Source organism: Lepus europaeus, chromosome 16 (assembly GCF_033115175.1).
Source record: "Lepus europaeus isolate LE1 chromosome 16, mLepTim1.pri, whole genome shotgun sequence".
NCBI classification, from domain to species: Eukaryota; Metazoa; Chordata; class Mammalia; order Lagomorpha; family Leporidae; genus Lepus; species Lepus europaeus.
Window position 1 is genome coordinate 47326469 of NC_084842.1, and position 22711 is coordinate 47349179.

Sequence of the window (22711 nt, forward strand, 5' to 3'; positions counted from 1 at the left end):
GTGGATATTTGGAGAGTGAACCAACAGAAAGAAGATACATTCATACTCCACCCCTCTTTTCCCTCTCCTTCTCTCTCTCTCCCTTCCTCTCCCTCTCTCTCTCCCTCCAACTCTGCCTTTCAACAAATAAATCTTTGAAAATATGTATCTTCTAAGTATCAGGAATTAAATGTAAATGCTAGGATGAACATGTTATCTATTGTTACATAAAAACTTAGAACATAGCATCTTGAAACATAAAACTTTATTACTGGTATCTCATTCAGTTTTTTGTTTCAGGAATTTGGGGGCAGCTTTGATAGGTGTTTTTGGTTAAGGGTGTCTCATCAGATTGCAGGCATCCAGAGGCTTAAATGAATTTAAAGGACCTGTGTCCAAGATGATTCAGTGGTATATTAGCAGAATGCCTCTGTTCTTAGCCACATGGATCTCTCTCCTCTCTCCTCTCTCTCCTCCCTCTCCCCTCACTCCTCTCTTTCCTTTCTCTCCTCTCCTCTCTCTTCCCTCTCTCCTCTCTCCTCTCTCTCCCTTCTCCTCTCTCCTCTCTCCTTTCTCTCCTCTCTCCTCTCTCCCCACAGGGTGCCTGAATATTCTCAGTACATGGCGGCCAGCTTCCACTATAATGAACTATCTGCGAGAGACAGAGCAAATCAGAAGTTGAAATGTCTTTCATAACCTAGCCTCAGAAGTGATATATAATCATTTCTGCCATATCTATTGGATACACATATAACCTTGATGAAGTATTGGAGGAGATGACATAAAAGTAGTAAAACCAGGTACATCCTCAGGGGTCTTCTTGGAGGCTATCTACTACAATCTAGAATTTTTCCAGGTTTTTTAGCCAGGAACTGTGAGATACTGCCAAGAAGTTGAATAATAATAATGATAACATATTCTGGGGCCAGTGCTATGGCATAGCAGGTAAAGCCACCTCCTGCAGTGCCGGCATCCCATATGGGTGCCAGTTCTGGTCCCGGCTGCTCTTCTTCCAATCCAGCTCTCTGCTCTGGCCTGGGAAAGTAGTGGAAGATGGCCCAGGTGCTTGGGCCCCTGCACCTGCATGGGAGACCCAGAAGAAGCTCTAGGCTCCTGGCTTTGGATTGGCACAGCTCTTACTGTTGCAGCCAATTGGGGAGTGAACCAGCAGATGAAAGACCTCTCTTTCTTTCTCTCTGCCTCTCTTTCTCTCTCTGTGTAACTCTGACTTTCAAATAAATAAATAAATAAAACTTCAAAAAAATAGTGATAACATATTCTAATTATCCAATGTTTTTGTATGCTTCTTTTCCTCTGCTTTAATGGACTCTTAGAAATATCATTTCTTCTATAGAAGCATTTAGTAATTCTCAGAATGTCTCATTTTTTTCACCTGAGCTTTTAAAAAATTTCTCTCATGTTGAAATCAAACTGAATTTAATGCTTTTACATTTTAAAATTCTATCTGTAGAATGATCTCATTTTAGTAATTATTTCTGCTTACACTTTGTGCTTGGCATGATCTTAGAGTGCGAGTCATTATTTCTAAGTGGTGAGAATTTCAGTTTGTGTGTTTCATATTCACTTTTATTTTCTTCCTTTCCTCTGAATTGCTTAGGATTTTTAAAATGACATACATTTGCAAAAAGAAAATTAAACTTCAAAAAAGTTTCATAATGTTTAGTAATGTTGAGAATGTAGGGACACAGTCTCATGACTATTGTTCTGTAAGGAATAATTTGGTTATATCTATTAAAACCTTAAATGCTGTTCATACACTATGAATCAAACATTCCATTCCTGTGAATTCACCCATAAGAAATATTCATGTGCACAAAGATATACAGGGTGTCATTGCATCATCATTTATAATAATAAAAATTAGCAAAAACTGTAATTCAATAATAGATGCATATTTTAATGAATTATAGTATAGAATGCCATATAACCATTAGAATGAGGAGTATTTATAATATAGTACATGAGAAAATTCAAGATACTATGTGAGAAAGTAGACCATTTATTATGTGTAGAGTAATCCCAAATATATGTTAAAAAAAAAAACCTCTCTCTCCACCCTCACAAGCGCACTTCAAAAAATGTGTTGAAAGATGGATTTAAATCTTTACTTAATATATGCTAAACTGATCTTCTGTATATAAAGAGAATTGAAAATGAATCTTGATGTGAATGGAAGGGAAGAGGGTGCGGGAGAGGGGGAGGGTTGCGGGTGGGAGGGAAGTTATGGGGAGGGAAGCCATTGTAGTCCATAAGCTGTACTTTGGAAATTTATATTCATTAAATAAAAGTTAAAAAAAAAAAGAAAGGTGGATTTAAAAGATAAGTTTATATTGGCCCAAAAAATGTTTGGAAATCATGCATAATACAAACACATTTCCATAAACTTTTTTGAAGACCTCCTTCATGGATTTCAAAAAAATTTGCCCCACAGTAAACTAATCTTCTAAGTCCATTTTCCACAAAAACTTTTGAAGTACCTTCTCAGAAATATGTGCCTATGTTTATTTAAATGCATAAGGGAAAGTGTTAGTGGATTCTTACCTGATAATCAGAATATGTCTAGGATGTGGAATGAGAGGAGCGGTAGAAATAGAGGAAAGACTTTTTTTCCTCTGCTTGTTTTTTACTTGCTTGACATTTTGTAAAGAATATAGTCAGGTGTTTTAACTTGAACTTTTTAAATGACCTTAGTTGCACTGTGGAAGGTGAATTATAGAAATGATGCCAGTTCTCAAGTAGAAGATTACTTGAAGTAGGATGTTTCACTTTTTCAACTGGGAAATTTGAAAAGAGCTAATCATGAGGATTTTGTACTGTGTCTTAGATGTAATGTTCTTTTCGTCAAAGTTAGGGCAATTGTCCAGGCAAAACAGGCTGAGATTCTAACTTTAAGAATGAGCTATGGGGAGAAAATGAGAATTTTTAGGAAGAGAAAGTGAGGGGCTTCAGAGCATGAGAGAGTTGGGGGAAGAGTAAAGTGAAAGGTGAAGTAGATCTGAGAGACACTGAAAGAAGAGCAGATGTAAGGATGAAGATAATGAATTAAGTTGAGGACCTATGGGAAACTCTCATTGAAGCTATCTGGCAGATGTTTTGAAAGAACATAATGGTGCCTTGGAAGTCTTTGACATTTAGGTGACATTTGAAATCATGGTTGTTGGTAAATGAAATGACCAAGGAAGTGTATAGCGTAAGAGAAGATGCTTAAAGATGGAACCCTGGGGACTACTAATATGTAAGGAGCAGCAAACCAGACCCTGAGGCCAACTGAAAGATGTGTGGTCAGTAGTGTCACACTATACAGGAAGTGGTTACATTTGCTGCCGCGGACCGGCTCTCGTGGAGACACAGACCGAGGGAGAACTAGGGCGAAGGCTCGAGGAGAATCAGGAATCGGTGGGGAAATGACAGACAGACACACACGTTGTGAGTATGCTGCTGCGATTTATTAGCGAGGAAACCAGAGTTTATATAGGGAAGCCTACATTGCTGAAGACAAAAACTTGGTAAGGTTAATGGGGTTACATGATTAACTTTACAAGGAACGCAGGGAGACATTGTGGTGATGGTTCGCAGACCTACTTTTAAGAACAGAAAAGGTAAAGGTCGGGTTACTAGTTAACCTTTTATTATGAGAACCGGGGACAGGGGAGTTATCAGATGGTGCTGCTTGTTGGCCCAAGTCCCATATATCACCTAAGTAAGATTGAATGTAGCTTTCCCATCCCCATGTTGCCTAAACCTTCTGTTAACCCGGAATCTAAATCACACATCAGCTCCCTTTGTTTTACCTTGTCTAGGGTGTGCTGTTTTTTGTCAATGTTTAATGCCTCCTCGTAAATAGCCCTAATGACTGGTGGGCCAAAGTCTAAAATGTTTTTTGTTAATTCTTGTGAAATGTTTATTGGCACTATTTGATTCCCTTGTTTCTGATCATGGTGCACTTGTCCTGACGCACTACGCGGCATAACTACTAAGTACAAATAAAGCAAGTAAATCATGCATAATAAAAATCATTGTCAATGCTGGGATACATTGCTTCATTAACCAGCAGCAAACATGTCTTCCACTTCCATTACGTGAGCCGAGGGTCTTTATGACCGTTGGCTGCACAGGAACTGCCCGAGGCCCCACTCCACGGAGCTCTAACCTCGACCCTGCAGCCGTAGACCCCCAACGCCACAACATTTTGCTACGCAGGTGTCACAACAGCTGTGGGCGTAGCAATTTGCAGTTTTAGACTTAGACAAGAATGGATTATGGTGGAGAGCCCTCTAGTGGAAGGGAGCATGGTATTTGTGGAACTAGAAGGAGGAGCTCAATAATGTGAATGAAACTGGCATAAAGACTTTTTCTTCCTTTGAATAACATATGATTACTTCCTTATTCGAAAGAAGTTAATCAAGGGATAGTTTAGTCTAGTAATGCATGAAGGTATATGGAAATTTTTCTTCTGGCCAGTGAAGAGGTTTTGAGAAGCTAAAACTGGTGGAAAATAACATTTCTTCAGCTCTGGGAACGAGGGTACAAATTGGGCAAATTTTCTGCTAAAGAGAAGTATCAAAGCTGACAGAAAAGAAAAACTAGAAAGGCTTTTACACCAAACACAACCAAAGTTCTATACCAGCCCCCAAAGGCTGAATTACGGGAACCTTAACTATCAACCAGCTGCTAAGAAAAATCATTGTGAAATGTGTCATTTTACATACTCACTTTTTACAGTGGTTCTTCTGGAAAACCTGCCTGCTTTATTATTTTGTTTTCTACAGTTTCTGTGAAACCGAACTTAAATTTATTGGCAAGAAGGTCTTCACACAAAAGATGAGATAGGATGATATTCAGTATTATCTTCCTCTCCTTTTGTTTTAATTAAATTCATAATTGCACAAAGAGGAAATTGTAGAACAACACATACATAAAAAGTTAACACTGCTTACCTCAGGGAGTAGATTTGGAAAGGGAAAGCAGAAATTAATTTCTTTTTACAAGTCTTTAATTTAATTACAGTGTTTATAAAGCAACACATAAGTATGTAGTATTTTTGGCAAAAGCTAAAAATTAAACTAAATTAAATTAATACATAGTTCTAAAAATATTCAGAAAATAATATATATGAAGGTATATGAGCTTCTTGTAACATATCTTTTGAACATATTTATATTGAATATGTACACTTTAGGCTGTCTGCTTAGTAAAAAAAATTGCTAGGTTGTAGTGTATATACATGTTCAGCTTTAGTAGATACTGTCCAACTGTTTCGCAAAGTGGGCCTGGCATTTTATTTTCCATCAGCAGAATAAGAGCTTTGTATACACCATGCCCTTGTCAACAGGTTGGTATAGAAGAATTTGGAGTGGTTAGTTGGTTGGCTTTTCTTAATTTTTTTTTTTGAAAATTAATGTTAAAAGTCTGCCTGCATTTTATTATGTAAATATACTATAATTTAATTAATGTTCTTTTTTGCCCTCTTCCTCCATTCTAGCATAATTGAACAGCTCTAATGTCTAGTGGACTCCATGGTTTGCTGTGTGTGTGATCCATGTGGGGAACATTTGTATTAGAATAAACTATCAGAACTAGGGCTGGCATTGTGGCACAGCAGGTTAAGCTGGTGCCTGCAAAGCCAGCGTCCCATATTAGAGAACTCAGGACATTCTGAGCTCCTGGCTTTGGCTTGCCCCTGTCCCGGCCTTTGTGGCCATTTGGGAGTGAAACAGCAGATGAAAGATATCTGTCTTTTCCTCTGTATCAGTCTGCCTTTCAAATAAGTAAGTAAATCTTTTAAATAACACTAATAGAACTGATATATTTTCTTATCAAATTTTCCTGAACTTCCCTGTTTTTTAATAATATAGTACCGACATGAAGAACCAAAGTAAAATAGTTTGGTTTGACAAGAAAATCGATTTTGATTTTGCAGTGGTAAATGGTTGTTTTCTTTACAAAGTAGGTAAAAAAAAAAAATACTATAATGTCTGAAGCTAGACTTTTGGTGAAATTATTGCTAAACACATCCCATTTAATTATCCAGAATAATGTGCATTTTCTTAGAACAAGGATGTAGTGCTAGTTGCCAGCATCTGCATCACATAGGTCTTCAATCCATTGCAATACTGCTGTGTGAATTACTTAAGAATGTAATCACTTGGTTTTGGAAAACTGAATGTTGCCCTTTGAAGGTGAGAGATGTTTCCAATCAGAGAACCTTGCTTCACAAGTCTTTCCCTTAACACTCTGCTTCCTCGTTTTCTCAAATTTTCTTTTAACATAGGTTTCTAAATGTGTGAAACTCTAGGGGCTTGTCTTTAGTGAGTTAGATGTGATCACCAGACCTCCTGCTTTTTCTTGTGTTGAGGAGTGTGATTGCTTCATGATGGCCACTCTTCCTGTTGAGCATTATAACTTTAAATAGCTGTTGGCACAGATGATATTCAGTAATATCCAGTTAGAATAAATAAATTCTTGGGTGAGTCTAGATATGGAGAACCCTCTATGATAGGCGAATCGTCTTTTGGAAAGTGCCTTTTGGACTCCATAAGACAGTTTTGTCTTTCTTATTCCTTGCCTTTGGCTATTTTTTTGGAATAGCATAATAATGAGAATGAGCATATGATTCTCATTCTTGTAAATTTTAGACATACTCTTCTACTTTCAGATATGGAGATTCATCACATTTCTAAGTAATCGCTGTCAAGAACTTAGTAGAAAACTAATGCTTTATATTTTATTCAGTTTTTTGCAATGTGCATGCATTGGAAGAACATCTTTAGTTGTTGATTTCTTAAGAGATCATATTGTAGCATAACTTTAAAAGTCTGCCAATTTATACTTCTCTATACTAATAGTAATGAGTCTAAAAATGCCTAAAAGGATTAATAATCCATAAGCTTTATTAAAGGCAGTATTTCCAATGATATTTCCATTCCTAGCCCTAAATCTTTTTATCGGTATCAATAATGAGTAGCAAAACTTGCTGGCTTGATTTTTTTTTTTTTGTTTCTCAATATCTGTTAAAAGTTTGAACGTTCTCAACCAGAATGGGGTAGAAGGCACAGGTAATAGAAGGAGCAAAAGTATAATCAACATATGACTAATAACTGTTACTTAGAAATTTATCTCAAATGTATGAATGTGATTTGGAGATAAGTTTTAGAGGCCACTGTAAAGTCTTGGTTAATACATGCTTTGATTTCTAGGAGATACTTTCTACATACTCATATATCCTGTCTATGGCAATCAGTCCAATATTAAGGGATCTTTCAAGTTGCAACTTTCGCATAGAGTGAGACAGAGAATAGAAAGTTCCCAGTAACTTATAACCAACAGAACCATCATTAACTTCACTATAATCCATGCCCCCACCACCACAAAAGCTATTTGTCTTTCTGCATAGGTATCAGTCAGAGCCGGATCTCTCATTGGCTGTTGCAGCAAGGATCAGACCTGAGTGAACAAAAGAAAAGAGCATTTTACCGATGGTATCAGCTGGAGAAGACAAACCCTGGTAAATATCATGTTCTTTGCTTTGATGCTCCTGAAACAAGATAAATGTTATTAATTACTTTATTGAATAAATGTGCTATCTTATTCAGTAAGGTTGTTTCATTCTTTTCTGGTGTTCCTTTTTGAAAAAATTTTTTAGAAATGTCTTTTGACTGTAAAACCTGATTGTGATAATTTAGTTTATTGCTAATACTATAATAATATCTAGTTATGTTCACTACTTCTGCTAAAGATACCTCTTTGCTCCACATTACATATTTCTAAGCCACGGATTCAAAGAAGGGTCATGAATATGGCTGATTTTCTTTTTCTCAACTGTAGGTAAACAAATAAGACTCCATGTCTTTTTTTTTTTTGCAAACTTGTTTTAATTAATTATATGTGTGTGTATGTGCATGTGTGTGTGTATTGCCAGGCAGAGTTAGACAGTAAGAGAGAGACACAGAGAAAGGTCTTCCTTCCGTTGGTTCACTCCTCTAATGGCCGCTACGGCCAGTGCTACGCCGATCCAAAGCCAGGAGCCACGTGCTTCTTCCTGGTCTCCCATGCGGGTGCAGGGACCCAAGCACTTGGGCCATCCTCCACTGCCTTCCCGGGCCACAGCAGAGAGCTGGACTGGAAGAGGAGCAACCGGGACTAGTACCCGGTGCCCATATGGGATGCCCCCGCTTCAGGCCAGGGATTTAACCCACTGGACCATAGCGCCAGCCCCCACAGTCCCCATTTTATCACACCTAAAAATGTTAATAATTCCATAGCATTTATTCTCAGTGGACAGTCACATTTTTCCAGTTGTTGGAAGAATGTCTTTTTGTTGGGGAAGAAATTGTGGTGCAACGCATTAAGCCACTGCTTGAGACTCGCATATCCCATATCAGAGTGCTCAACTAAGTCCTCACTACTCTGCTGCTAACCCGTCTTCCTGCTAACATGCATCTGGGATGCAGTGGATGATGGCTTAAGTACTTGGAGAGACCTGGATGGAGTTCCTTTTTGACTTTGGCCTGACTCTTCCTTGGCTGTTGTGGGCATCATAAAGAGTGAACCAGCGGACAGAAGCTCTCTATCTCTGTCACTGTGCTGTGCCTTTCAAATAAATAAATAAGTCTTTGAAAAAATCTTTTGTGACTATTTTTTTGTAGTTCCTATTTTAGGTTGGCAATTTTAACATTTTAATGATGTAATTTTACAGAATGAGCCATGTTCTGGATTTTTCTATGTACTTTATTGTTAAATAATTATTGTTAAATAACTTCTTGTTTATCTGCTATATTTTATAAAATGGAAATTAGGCTAAAGGCTTCATTTTATTCAGAATATTTTGGGCATGAATATTTCATAGGTTATTGGGGAGGCATGTGCTGATGGTTGCAATCTACTTTGAAATGAATCAAAATAGATTAATGAATAGAGATGTGATAAAATAGGTGCAGTAAAATATCAGGTGGTCGGGGCCTGCGCTATTGTTTGAATCAATTATTCCAGTTGCATTTGTGAAAGAAGATAATCTGTGTTGTTCCTTCAGTGTTTATTAGCTGGAAGTTTTTCTGCAAAGAAGAATCTTCATTTTGTAGATATTTTCTAGTGTTATCTGGATATAAAAGCAAACTTCTCAAGAGAATGTCTTTGTTGTCACTGCTGTTAGTTAAATGTTCTTTCTTTCTTTATTTATTTTTGACAGGCAGAATTAGACAGTGAGAGAGAGAGAGAGAAAGAGAGAGAGAGAGAAAGGTCTTCCTTCCGTTGGTTCACCCCCCAAATGGCTGCTGCAGCTGGCGCACTGCACCGATCTGAAGCCAGGAGCCAGGTGCTTCCTCCTGGTCTCCCATGCAGGTGCAGGGCCCAAGCACTTGGGCCATCCTCCACTGCCTTCCTGGGCCACAGCAGAGAGCTAGACTGGAAGAGGAGCAACCGGGACAGAATCCAGCACCCCAACCAGGACTAGAACTTGGGGTGCCAGTGCTGCAGGCGGATGATTAGCTTAGTGAGCCATGGCGCTGGCCTTAGTTAAATGTTCTAAGGCAGCACAATCTAGAAGAAATATAATGTAATGGCATGTATAATTATAAACTTTCTAGTAACCCCATTTTAAAATGTGAAAAGAAATTAATGGAATTAAGTTTAATAATATATTTTATTTCATGAATGTATATTATCACTTCAATTTAAAAATTGTTTAGATCTTGAGATTTCTCTCTCGCCCTGATTCTTTGAAATCCAATGTGTAATTTACACTTAAAGCACGTATTTTCAAGCAGCTATGTTTTAAGTACTCAAAAGATACATGGCACTGGTGACTATTATATGACATAGCACAGTTAAAGATACAGTTGAAGCAACACTTCAGACTCAGCACTGAGTCGTCTTTCCATACACATCTCTCTTCACATGAGTTACAACAGGGCAAATCAAGTCGGGAGGGACAAAAACTTGGTACATAGTCTGCTTAATAGAGCAACTCAACTGATAACTAGGTAGGTAAACAGATCTCTTCCCAGGGGATCATAAAGCTGATTACATTCCAGATAAGCTATTGGGACCATTAAGGATTGTTGACCACCCAGAAGGTTACCAGAGGGATGTCATAGTGCTCCAACATTTGTGGGGCAGAGCAGTGAAGAACTTGGAGGACAGGCACTAGGCAGAAACTAAGATACTGCGACAGTTGGTTCACTGACATAGCAAAGAGAACAAGGAACAATGTTGTTGCAACCAATCTGGTAGCACCACTAACCTGAGAATACTATACTTTAGGAGTACAGTTTCAACACTGGGCTGGTAATGTTCTTCTAAAGTTGTTTTTGTTTTTTTTAACCTTGTTTTCATCTTATTTCCCATTTCATTTTCTCTTGGAACCAAAAGTAGGCTAACCCACCATTGAGAAATCAGATGAAGGAAGAACACAGGGCATTAAGAAGGGAAGGTGGCAAATTCCTAACAGCATTCCTTGAGCTTATGATTAGCTGCTTTTTTAATTGTATAACTTTCTGTGTCTTTCTAAATTTTTCTTCTTACCATATACTTTAAAAAGTTCATAGAAAATGGAATTAAAAGTTAAGCTTATTTTGGTGTAAATTTTTTAAATCTGTGCATAATTGAATTCATCATATGCATTTTCCGTGAACTTTTTGAATCTTTGTGTATTTGCAAAGTGCGTTAAGTATAAAGTGTAATGGAAAAAAGAGAGAGAGAAAAGGAAGGCAGTGAGGAAGGGAAAACCTCAGTCCAAAATTTTTTTTAAAAAAGAACGTTGGCTTATATGGTCTTGATCAGCTGCTTTTAAGAGGCAATTAGGTAGAAGGTACCTAAGATAGAAGTGGTTCTTTTTAAATGATTATTTATATGAGAAAAGAGAGAGAGCTCCCTTCTGCTGTTTGACACCATAAATGCCTGTAATGGCCTTTGGCTGGGGCCAAAGCCTAGAGCCAACAACTCAATCCAAGTCTCCTACATGGGTGGGCAGGAAACCCATTGAGCCATCAGCACTGCCCCCCAGAGTTTGCATTAGCAGGAAACGGAAATCAGGAGCTGGACCCAGGCATCAAACCCCAGCACTCAGAAAGGGGATGCAGGCATCTTAACCTTTAGGCTTAAATGCCCGCCTCAGTGATTTTTATTAATAGGTAATTATTTTATATCATTAAAATTTCTCTTTCCAGGACAGGCAGCTCATTAGAGAAATGTAAATATAATCATTTTGCATATTTTGAGAAAAAAAATTGAGGAAAATTACAAAATGAAAAACTACTTTTTCTTCTGTAAATTTAAGTACTTAGGAAAAATTTGCGTATTTTTAAAAAGATTTTATTGATTGATTGATTGATTGATTGATTTGAGAGACAGAATACAGACAGACAGAGGGAGAAAAGGAGATAGAAAGGTCTTCCATCCCTAATTCACTCCCCTGATGGCTGCAACTTGCCAAGTTGGGCCGATTTGAAGCCAGGAGCCAGGAGTTTGGGTCTCCCACATGGGTGTAGGGGCCCAAGCACTTGGGCCATCTTCCACTGCTTTCCCAGGCCATAAGCAGGGGGCTGGATCAGAAGAGGAACAGCCAAGCCAGGACATGAACCAGCACCCATATTGGATGCCAGTGCCACAGGCAAAAGCTTAGCCTACTACGTCACACTCTAGCACCAATATTTGTATATTCTGTGTCTCTATTTTTGGGGTCAGAGCATTTCTTTCTTGTAAACCTTGATTGAGTTCTCTTTCTGCAACCTCTTCTCTCTGGATCCATTGGATATGGTCAGGGCTTATAGGTTTTTTTCTTTATGTTTTTCAAATTTATGTTTAAGTGGAATCAGCAAAAGGATAGAATGGTTATTTATGTTATTTTTACTGATAACAAACATATATTGAAGTTCTCTTATAAAGAGGCTCATGATCAGAATTTCCTAGCATAAGCGAAGTATGGCAAGACATATAAATAAAATAGGCTGATGGCAATTAATAAAAAATACATTTTATCTTATGAAAATATGTATAAGCAAAAGCTTACTTTGTAGAAGAAGTTGATGCTAAATTCAGTGTGGTTGATATCAAAAGCCCTTTATGTAATCAAAGTAAGCTCAACAGTCTTTTTCCCTTGTCTAAATTAAACATTACTCAAGTAGGCAAGGTTTGCATACTTTTTTTTTTTTTCTTTTGACAGAGTGGACAGTGAGAGAGAGAGACAGATAGAAAGGTCTTCCTTTGCCGTTGGTTCACCCTCCAATGGCCGCCACGGCCGGTGCACCGCCCTGATCTGATGGCAGGAGCCAGGTGCTTCTCCTGGTCTCCCATGGGGTGCAGGGCCCAAGGACTTGGGCCATCCTCCATCTGCACTCCCTGGCCACAGCAGAGAGCTGGCCTGGAAGAGGGGCAACCGGGACAGAATCCAGTGCCCTGACCGGGACTAGAACCCGGGGTGCTGGCACCGCAAGGCAGAGGATTAGCCTGTTGAGCCACGGCACCGGCCAAGGTTTGCATACTTCTAAAGTTAAATAGAAAAAGTTTGCCAGGAGGCTTTACAGCAACCCCATGAAGTTAATACAATAATCAGAGGAAATGCTCACTTTATCACTTGGAAAATATAAGAGCAAGTGGGAGAAGATGAGAAAGTACTTTCGGAGAAGCTGATTTCTAGGGGTGGGATGGTAATAATATGCTTGTACTTGTTTTTTTTTGTTTTGTTTTGTTTTTTGTTTTTTTTGTTTTTGTGACAGAGAGAGAGAGAGATAGAAAGGTCTTCCCTCCTTTGGTTCACCCCCCAAATGGCCATCATGGCCGGAGCTATGCCGATTCAAAGCCAGGAGCCAGGTACTTCTTCTCGGTCTTCGACGCGGGCTGCAGGCACCCAAGCACTTGGGCCATCCTCCACTGCCTTCCCGGGCCACAGCAGAGAGCTAGACTGGAAGAGGAGCAACCAGGACTAGAACCTGGTGCCCATATGGGATGCCAACACCGCAGGCAGAGGATTAACCAAGTGAGCCATAGTGCCGGCCGCTTGTTCTTAGCATATTGATAAAGGCTCACACATATGTAATACTGATAGTCAAAAAATTGACATATGTACAGAATGTTTTTTAAATTTTAAAATGTTTTAGAGAATTATGAAAAAGTTTCATTTTTTTTCTTTTTTGGGTTTTGATTTGCTAGCTGAAAGTACAAAATTTTGTTTTAATGGGAGCCCAGATATACTGGGGAAACTTGTAAAATTCACATCTTCTGACCTGATTTCTTTCTACATAACCAGGCTGTTGCTTCTATGTCTTTTTTCCTCCTCTTCACTTTCTCTATCAGCTTTAATTTTATATAAATTTCCTTCCTATAGAAAATCTAGACAATACAGAATATTATTAAAAAAGACTTTATAATAATAACATTCATAAACTCCAAGAAAGAACCATTATTATCACTTGGCTTATTTTTCTTCAACCTCTTCGAATTCGCTGTTCTGTTTGTACCTATTTATCATTCAACTTAACCAAGAGAGTATCTCACATTTAATGTGGTGGACTAGTTGGAATTCAATGACCTGTTTCCTGCTCCACCCTAGAACTCTGTTACTTTACCAGAGCCATTCCTTACTCAGTCTGTTTCCACTTTTGTGTTGATCAGCCATGATGGCAGCGTGGCTCTGTTTTGGAACTTTCACCCTAGCTGTAGAACAGAATTTCTACAGTCTTAACTAGGTAGATTCCAGCATTTTTGTATTTCTGTACCCTCTGTATACTTTTAGAAAAGTACTAAAACAAAGACTCTTAAAACCTGTAGCTCCAAATTTCTGTTTATATCTAAACTTTGTTAGCTTTTAATTAGGCCCAGATCAAATTTCCTGCTTATTTTGCACAGTGGAACAATTTCTTGTCCTATTTTTTTTTATAGATTTATTTATTTATTTGAAAGAGTTACAGAAAGAGAGAGGTCTTCCATCTGCTTGTTCACTTCCCAAATGGCTACAACGGCCAGAGCTGGGCTGATCCGAAGCCAGAAGCCAAAAGCTTCTTCTGGGTCTCCCACGGAGAGGTACAGGGGCCCAAGCACTTGGGCCATTTTCTACTGCTTTCCCAGGCCATAGCTGAGAGCTGGATCAGAAGAGAAGCAACCAGGAACCAGTGCCCATATGGAATGCTGGCACTGCAGGCAGTTACTTTACCTGCTATACCACAGCATCGCACCCGGAACAGTTTCTTCAGTTGCTGAAAAAGGATTTTAGTTTTAGGGTTCCATAGTACATAGGCCAGGAATTTTTTTTTTAAGTTTATTTACTTATTAAAGTCAGAGTTACAGAGGGAAGCAGAGACACACAGAGAGATTTTCTATCTGCTAGTTCACTTTCCAGATAGCCACAATAAACTGAACCAGGCCAAAGCTGGGATCCAGGAGCTTCTTCCTGATCTTCCATGTGGGTAGCCGAGACCCAAATACTTGGGCCATCTTCTACTGCCTTTCCAGGTCGTTAGCAGAGAGCTGCATTGGAAATGGAGAAACTGGAACACAGACTGGCACAGATATGGGATGCCCTTGTTGTAGGCAGTGGCTTTACTTGCTGAGCCACAATGCTGGCCCCTGCCAGGAATATTTTTAAGCCGGGAGTCTGAAAACACTTCCTGAAAAGGGCTAGATTATAAAAGTTTTAGGTTTTGTGGGCTATGTGATTTCGGTCACAGCTACTCAGTTCTGCTAGTATAGTGTAAAAGCAGCCATAGACAATATGTAAATGAATGAGCATGACCATATTCCAGTAAAACTTTATTTACAGAAATAGGCAACAGACCGTAGTTTACAGACTGTTCTAAGCTATAAGTTTCTAAAGAATTATATGATGGCATACTTGCTAATTTGAGGAAGAAAATATTTACATCCTACACTGTAAGAAATTACCTATGTTTTAACGACTAAAACAACATGAACACTATAAAAATATTCTGAATGATACTCAAACTATTTGGAAACCTTTGGCCATATGGAAAGATTGAAAGATTTGACTACAGGGGCCGGTGCTTTAGCGCAGCGTGTTAACACCCTGGCCTGAAGCACCGGCATCCCATATGGTGCTTGTTCGAGACCCGGTTGCTCCACTTCCGATCCAATTCTCTGCTATGGCCTGGGAAAGCAGTGGAAGATGGTCCAAGTCCTTGGGCCCCTGCACCCACGTAGGAGACCCGGAGGAAGCTCCTGGCTCCTGGTTTCGGATTGGTGCAGCTCTGGCTGTTGTGGCCAATTAGTAGGGGTGAAGCATCGGATGGAAGACCTCTCTCTCTGCCTCTTCTCTCTCCGTGTAACTCTGACTTTCAAATAAATAAATAAATCTTTAACAAATAAAAAAAGAGAAAGATTTGACTACATAAAAATGAGGGATCAAAAACACACCATAGGCCGGCGCCGCGGCTCACTAGGCTAATCCTCTGCCTGCAGCGCCGGCACCCTGGGTTCTAGTCCCAGTCAGGGCGCTGGATTCTGTCCCGGTTGCCCCTCTTCCAGTCCAGGTCTCTGCTGTGGCCCGGGAGTGCAGTGGAGGATGGACCAATTCCTTGGGCCCTACACCCGCATGGGAGACCAGGAGAAGCACCTGGCTCCTGGCTTCGGATCAGTGTGGTACACCGGCCGCAGCAGCCATCAGGGAGGTGCACCAACAGAAAAGGAAGACCTTTCTCTCTCTCTCTCCCTCTCTCTCTCACTGTCCACTCTGCCTGTCCCCCCCAAAAAAAAAAAAAAAACTGTAGGTTTGTTTGCTAACCTGAAGTGATGCTGCAGCTAAAACCAAAAATGTATTGTGATTTAAACACACATGCACACACACACACACAAAAGATAAATGATCAGCGCTGGCATTGTGGTGTGGCAGGTAAAGCTGCTTTCTGTGACAACGTCATCCTATACGGGTAACAGTTCAAGTCTCATTTGCTCCACTTGCGATCCAGCTCCTTGCTAATGTGCCTGGGAAAGCAGTGGAGGATGGTCCAAGTACTTGGGCCCTTGCACCCCTGTGGGAGACCCAGAAGAAGCTCCTGGCTCCTGACTTCGGCCTGGCCCAGCCCTGGCCGTTGTGGTGGGAATGAGCCAGTGAATGGAAAATCTCTCTCTCTCTCTTCTTCTCTCTCTAACTCTAACTCTGACTTTCAAATAAATAGATCTTGAAGAAAAGAAAAGGCTAAAAGAGTGAACTGAGAAGATAAGTTGAATGGCCAATAAGCACCTGAAAAAATGGCTTAACATTTATTAAAAAAAAAAAAGATAAATGACTCACTGGAAAAAATAATTGCAATCTATATAACAGTTGATGTTTTTGTATACCAGTAAGATGAATAACCCAAAAGAAAAAGGGGGAAAAGATAGGAAATCACAAGAAAAGATATATAATGATCAATAAAGAGAAAAAGTACTTACTCTTCCTGACAGTGAAATCTTGGTATTAAAGCAAAATTTTTTGCTGCTAAATTGTGCTAGGGGATATGGCAAGATAAACACTGGAGATGGCTGTGATAATTTGCATTAGTTATCTATAGTTATAAATCTCACAATTTAGCAACTTAACACAGTGAATGTTTCTGTGGATCAGGAGTCTAGCAGAGGTTTAGCTGGTGCCATTGAGCTGTCAACCAGTGCTGCAGTTAGTGGGATTGAACAGACCACTTGCAATGTCATTCACATGGATATTAGCAGGCCATTCCTTACTGCCTGTTGACCAAGGACAACAGTTCTTCATAATACGGTCCTCACCCTCTACTGCCTAAGTGTCCCCGTACATAGCAGCTAGTTTGACTTTGAGCAAATGAACCAAGAGAAGGGGAACAATCAAAACAGATAAATCAGTGTCTAATTTTTTTAATTTAATTTATTTGACAGAGTTAGGCAGAGAGAGAGAGAGACAGAGAGAAAGGTCTTCCCTCCGTTGGTTCACCCCCCAAATGGCTGCTACGGCTGGCGCTGTGCCGATCCGAAGCCGGGAGCCAGGAGCTTTCTCTGGGTCTCCCATGCAGGTGCAGGTGCCCAAGCACCCAAGCCATCCTCCACTGCCCTCCCACGCCACAGCAGAGAGCTGGACTAGAAGAGGAGGAACTGGGTCTAGAACCCGGCACCCATTTGGGATGCCGGTGCCACAGGCGGAGGATTAACCAAGTGAGCCACGGCGCCAGCCAAAGTGTCTCTATTTTAATCCTGGAAGTGACATACCATCACTGCCACATACTGTTGGTCAAACAGATTAGTCATGGTACAGTATGGGAAACAACTACACAAAGGTGTGAATACCAGGAAGCAAGGGATCCCTCAGTTCCTTGAAGACAGACTCATGGCTATTTTGGGATTGGGGATTTGAGGTCTCCTGAGGCTGCAGTGTCCAAGATGACTTTTTCCCTGGGTGGAGTTGGCAGGAGCACCTGCAAACCGACTGGGCATCTTTTTTTCCATGTGCCTAATATGGGCTTCTTTTATCATGGTCTCATGTTAGACTTCTTATGTGGCAACCGGCTATTCCCAGAGCCAGCATTCCAGGAGACATAGGCTGTAAAAGCTGCAAAGCTTCTTGTGATCTAACCTCAAACATTTTCTGTGTTCTTCATTAACACCATGTCACAGTTCTAGCCTCGATTTAAGGCCAAACTTACCAGGAGGTTAAGATATACTGTGAAGGGCCATCTTTAGAACTTATCCCAGGAAGTTAAAATTTTGAGAGATGATGCTAATGTGTTTTAAGGTGTTAGTAGTACAGGTAATAAAATTTGATGTGATACTGACATGTTATAAAGATAAAATAAGGGGTAGGCATTGTGGTACATCAAATTAAGTCACCACTTGGGATACCTGTATCCCAATGCCTAGTTCAAGTCCTACCTCTGCTATTTTTTTTTTAAGGTTTATTTGTTTGAAAGAGTTAGAGAGAGAGAGAGATCTTCCATCCATGGGTTCACTCCCCAAATGGCCACAATGGCCTGTATTGGACCAGGCTTAAGCCAAGAGCAAGGAGCTTCATCCAGATCCTCCACATGGGTGGCAGAGGCCCCAATTACTTGGGCCATCTTTCACTGCTTTTCCCAGGCCATTAGCAGGAAACTGGATTGGATGTGGAGCAGCAGGGACATGAACTGGTGCCCATATGGAATGCCAGCATTGCAGGTGGCGCCTTTACCTGCTATGCCAGAACACTGCATGCCGCCCCCAACACACACACTTCTGCTTCTAATCCAGCTTCCTGCTAATGCACGCCCTGAGAAGCAGCAGATGATAGCTCAGTTAGTTGGGTCTCAGGCATTCACTTGGCAGACCCAGATATAGTTCCAGCCTCAGTTTTTCTAAACATTTAGCTAGTGGACGAGCAGATACAAGAAATCTTACTCTCGTGCTCTCTTGCACATGGTCTGCCTTTCAAATAAGTAAAAATAAACTTTAAAAAAGTAAAGATAAAATCAATAGAATTTGCCTATGAATTCAGTATGTGATATATGGAAGAAATAGAGAAGTCAAACATGAATTGAGCTTTTTGAGCTGAGCAGTTTGAAGAATGAGGATCTATTTACGGTAATGGGGAAAACTGCAGAACAAGAAATTTGGAAATGAAAATCAAGATTGGTTAAAATATTGGGAATCAGTATAAGAGAATATAAACTACTTCTTTCTCAGGCTGTCTTAAAAGTTGGAATTGAAAAGGCAGAGGGGACTTCTTGATGGTTGGGACTTCTCGATGGTTTTTGACCAGAGTGATGTGATCATAATTATACTTTCTGAAAATGAATTCAACAGTGTAAAGAGTGAGAAAAGAGTGGGTGAGTAAAGAACTGAACTCCATGAATGCATACCAAGTTCTGTTAAATTCTGTGGGATAAATCCATAGAGGTCAGAGACAATGTTGCTTTCCTGGTTTTGTTCTTAACCTCTATCCTAGAGCAAGCAACCTGAAAGGGATCTGATAAATGATGACTGAATAAACAAGTAAATGTGTCATTACCAGTTCAACTATTCAGGAAAGACTACTCTGAGTAATTAAGATATCTCAATGATAGCTTTTTCATTGAATTTTTTTTTTTCTTTAGAGGGAAGATAACTTAGTGTAGTTTCAACAGACAGGAGACCTATAGAGACTTGATTTATTAGTAAACTACAAGCATTATCAAATACCTTATCTTCTTTGATGTTGTATCTGATACTTTTTAAAAAGAGTTTACAACAATTTGGGTAATTTTAAACTTATATCCTACCTGTGTATATTATTTAAGGATTTCCCAGTACTTTGAATACTAGTGAAAGATTCTGAACATCTAGGCTATATTGATCAAAAAATTATGCTAAAGAGTAGAAATTTCACAAGAGATTTTTCAGAGTAAGCTACCCTGTATAAGTTGTCACAAAGCCAAAGATCATACTTTCCCATTCCAATAAGGGGGTAGATTTTGTGCTTTGTTTTAGAAAATGCTATAAAAGAAGTTAATAGACAAATGACTCACTGGGAGAAAAAAATGACAATTTAAAATAATTATGATGGATTTTTCAAGGAAAACTTTTTGCCTCTCTAGATTTATTTATTTATTATTTGTTTAAACATTTATTTTATTTGAAAGGCAGAGTTACAAAGAGGCAGAGGCAGAGAGAGAGAGAGAGAGAGAGAGAAAGGTCTTCCATCTGCTATTTTACTCTCCAAAATTGTCACAATGGCTGGAGCTGGGCTGATCTGAAGCCAGGAGCCTGAAGCTTCTTCCAGGTCTCCCATGCCGGTGCAGGGCCCCAAGGACTTGGGCCATCTTCTACTACTTTCCCAGGCCATATCAGAGAGCTGGATCGGAAGTGGAGCAGCCAGGACTTGAACCAGCACCCAAATGGGATGCCAGCACTGCAAGAGGTGGCTTTACCCGCTACACCACACCGTGGGACCTGCCTCTCTAAATTTATGTTTCTGTCAAAGTGTGTGTGTGTGTGTGTGTGTGTGGTGTATGTGTTTGTTAAGTAATATCAAATATATTGGCTTGCAAGTTTCAGTGGAGGAACAAATTCTCAAAAGTTTATTGCTCTTGTTTTCATGATATGTTTACCATATTGGTTTGAGTAAATTTTAAGATATTTGCTAAAAGTATCTTGTTTATTTCAGGGGCTACACTCAGTATGAGACCAGCCCCCATTCCAATAGAGGACCCTGAATGGAGACAAACTCCTCCCCCAGTCTCTGCCACTTCTGGTACTTTCCGACTACGACGAGGGAGTCGATTTACCTGGAGAAAGGAGTGCCTGGCTGTCATGGAAAGGTACATGTCTCCTTTTCCTATGAGAAAGTCCCCAAATTTAGGAAAGAGATAAACTTTGGATAAATTGGAATAGTTTTCATTTCAAATGAGTAATTTGGGATCTACATTCTATGTCAGGAGTTTGGCAAGTTATAAATGCTGGATTATTGAAATAAAGTGATCTTAGCACTGAGAGTTCATAAAGTTAGAGTTAGCTTGAGTTTAGATTTATTATATTTTGTAATTCTCTTAGAGCCACTGAAATTTACCTTCTTTGATTAGGAGTGAAGCCTCAGTGAGCTTAGTCACAGAGATTAGAAAATACTTGTTTTTGACTCACAAGTATGGTAAGTATGGTCACAGTATGATTTTCATTCTGTCAGAATGGAATTTTTTGTTTTCTAAAATGCAATAAAACATCCCCTAACCTTACAGTATTGCATAATTTTTATTAAAGTGAATGAATCAATAAATATATATGCAGACTAAAATCATAAAAGCAGGCTTTGCTCAGGTATTGTAGGACAAAATGAAAGTCTCTCCAGCAATAGTATGTGATTCATGATAGATACTCAATATTTTTAACCTGAATTTGACCTTACTTTCAGTTTTCCTACTATAGAGATTTAAATACATAATTAAGAAATGTTCACCATATTTAGTACAGATCCTATAGTAGAATTATCTTTTTACTCACCTACTTGTAAGTGATATATACAGAATTTTATCTTGAAGGAGAGTTTTATTTGCAGTAAGATAATAAATCCTAGCTGTACACTTTTCCCAGTATTTATTCTAGCCAGGAGAAGTTTCAGAAGAACTGATACCTGATTAGCTTGTTCATGTCATGGACTCTGAGCTGTAACTTCCTCATCTCTGAGATGAAGTTTTTCCATAGCCAATTTGGATTTTTGCATCTTTCCTTCTGCCCACTTTATGATTATTTCTCAGCTTATTAACATCACTACCTGAAAGAAAAGGAGATTTAAAACACTAAAATTCAGACCATGTTTTTGTTCTTGTGATATTGGTAATATTAATAGGCTTGCTTAAAGAGAAGTTTGGATCCAGTAGCCAAATTGAGACCATAGGTTTTCCATTGATGTTATTATCTACTTCTTTCCTTACTCTCTTTATTACAGATAAGAGTGGAAGCCATTTATTGAATAATGAATCTTCATATGCTTGAGTGATTAAAAAAAATGAGATTTATAATTCTAGAGACATGATATTTACAATCTGCCGCTTTTTCTCATTTTGAAACTTTTAGTGTTTTTGAAAATTTCTTTAGAACTTACTACATAGTAGATGAGAATTAAAATAACACTTAAATTATTTGCATAACTGTTTTCCTCTAGGTAATACAGTAAGCTTTGGTATTAGTTTCTGGCTGGTATAGGTTCTAGCTGTGCTACTGATTCAGTCATTTAATTTTTTCCTGAAGATACCAGAACACACTTATCACATAATGTCAGTGTGAGAAAGAATTCATTTAAACTTGATAAAATCATTAGATTATAATACTGATGCATTTTCAGAATTGAACTTCAGAGACTGCGATTCCTTTTGCTTTTCCAAAGCAACAAGAACTAGCCAAAGAATCATGCCAGTTATATTTCAGTTAAAAAAGATGTTGAGTGCTTATCCAGTGTAAGGCCCCATTTTGTCTTAATTCATTCTCTTTAACTCTAACTTTAATTAATAAACATATTTAACCCACAAGCTAGCTATCTATGGTTTAATTTTATTTTTCTTGGCGCAACTAAAAAGATAGGATGTAGTTTATTCCAGTAGTTGGAAAAATGCAGAAAGTCTTTGAGAGTACTTAATGGTAGTAATACAGAAGGTCACAGTATGATTTTCATTCTGTCAGAATGGAATTTTTTATTTTCTAAAATGCAATAAAACATCCCCTAACCTTACAGTATTGCATAATTTGTATTAAAATGAATGAATCAATAAATATATATGCACAGACTAAAATCATAAAAGCAGGCTTTGCTCAAGTATTGTAGGACAAAATGAAAGTCAGAAATTATTCCACTGCTCATACCATACACTAACGTAAATTACAAATGAATTTAAAAAGTGAATCTATGGGGCCCGTGTTGTGATGGAGCAGGTAAAGCCACCACCTGCGCTGCTAGCATCCCTTATGGGCACCAGTTCAGGTCCTGACTGCTCTACTTCCCATCCAGTTCCCTGCTAACAGCCTGGGAAAGGAAGCACAAGATGGCCTGGGTCCCTTGGGAGACCCAGGTGAAACTCTTGGCTCCCAATTCAACTTGGCCCAGCCATGGCTGTTGCATCCATCTGCAATCTAGGTCTCCCACATGAGTGGCAGGAACACAGTTTCTTCAGCCATCACCTGCTGCCTCCTAGAATATATGTTAGCAGAAAGCTAGAATTGGAAGTGGAACACAGACTCAAACCAGGCACTCCAGTATGGGATGCAGATATCCCAACTGCTAAGGCCAAACACCTGCATCTGTGTTCTTTTGTTGACTCAT

The 22711-nt window shown here is 39.2% G+C and overlaps 1 protein-coding gene across 12 annotated transcripts in view; it reads left to right on the forward strand.

Annotated features, from left to right (window-relative positions):
- The window catches only part of HMBOX1 (homeobox containing 1), a 204032-nt gene that overhangs the window by 135867 nt on the left and 45454 nt on the right, over positions 1 to 22711 (forward strand). For all 12 annotated transcript variants that reach the window (XR_009868227.1, XR_009868228.1, XR_009868229.1 and 9 more), the window contains 2 exons: positions 7394 to 7504; positions 20069 to 20222. Coding sequence is in view for 9 of the 12 variants with exons in the window: in XM_062213591.1 (XP_062069575.1) it covers positions 7394 to 7504; positions 20069 to 20222 (265 nt within the window). In the remaining 3 variants the exon portion in view is untranslated. The remainder of the gene's footprint in view (positions 1 to 7393; positions 7505 to 20068; positions 20223 to 22711) is intronic.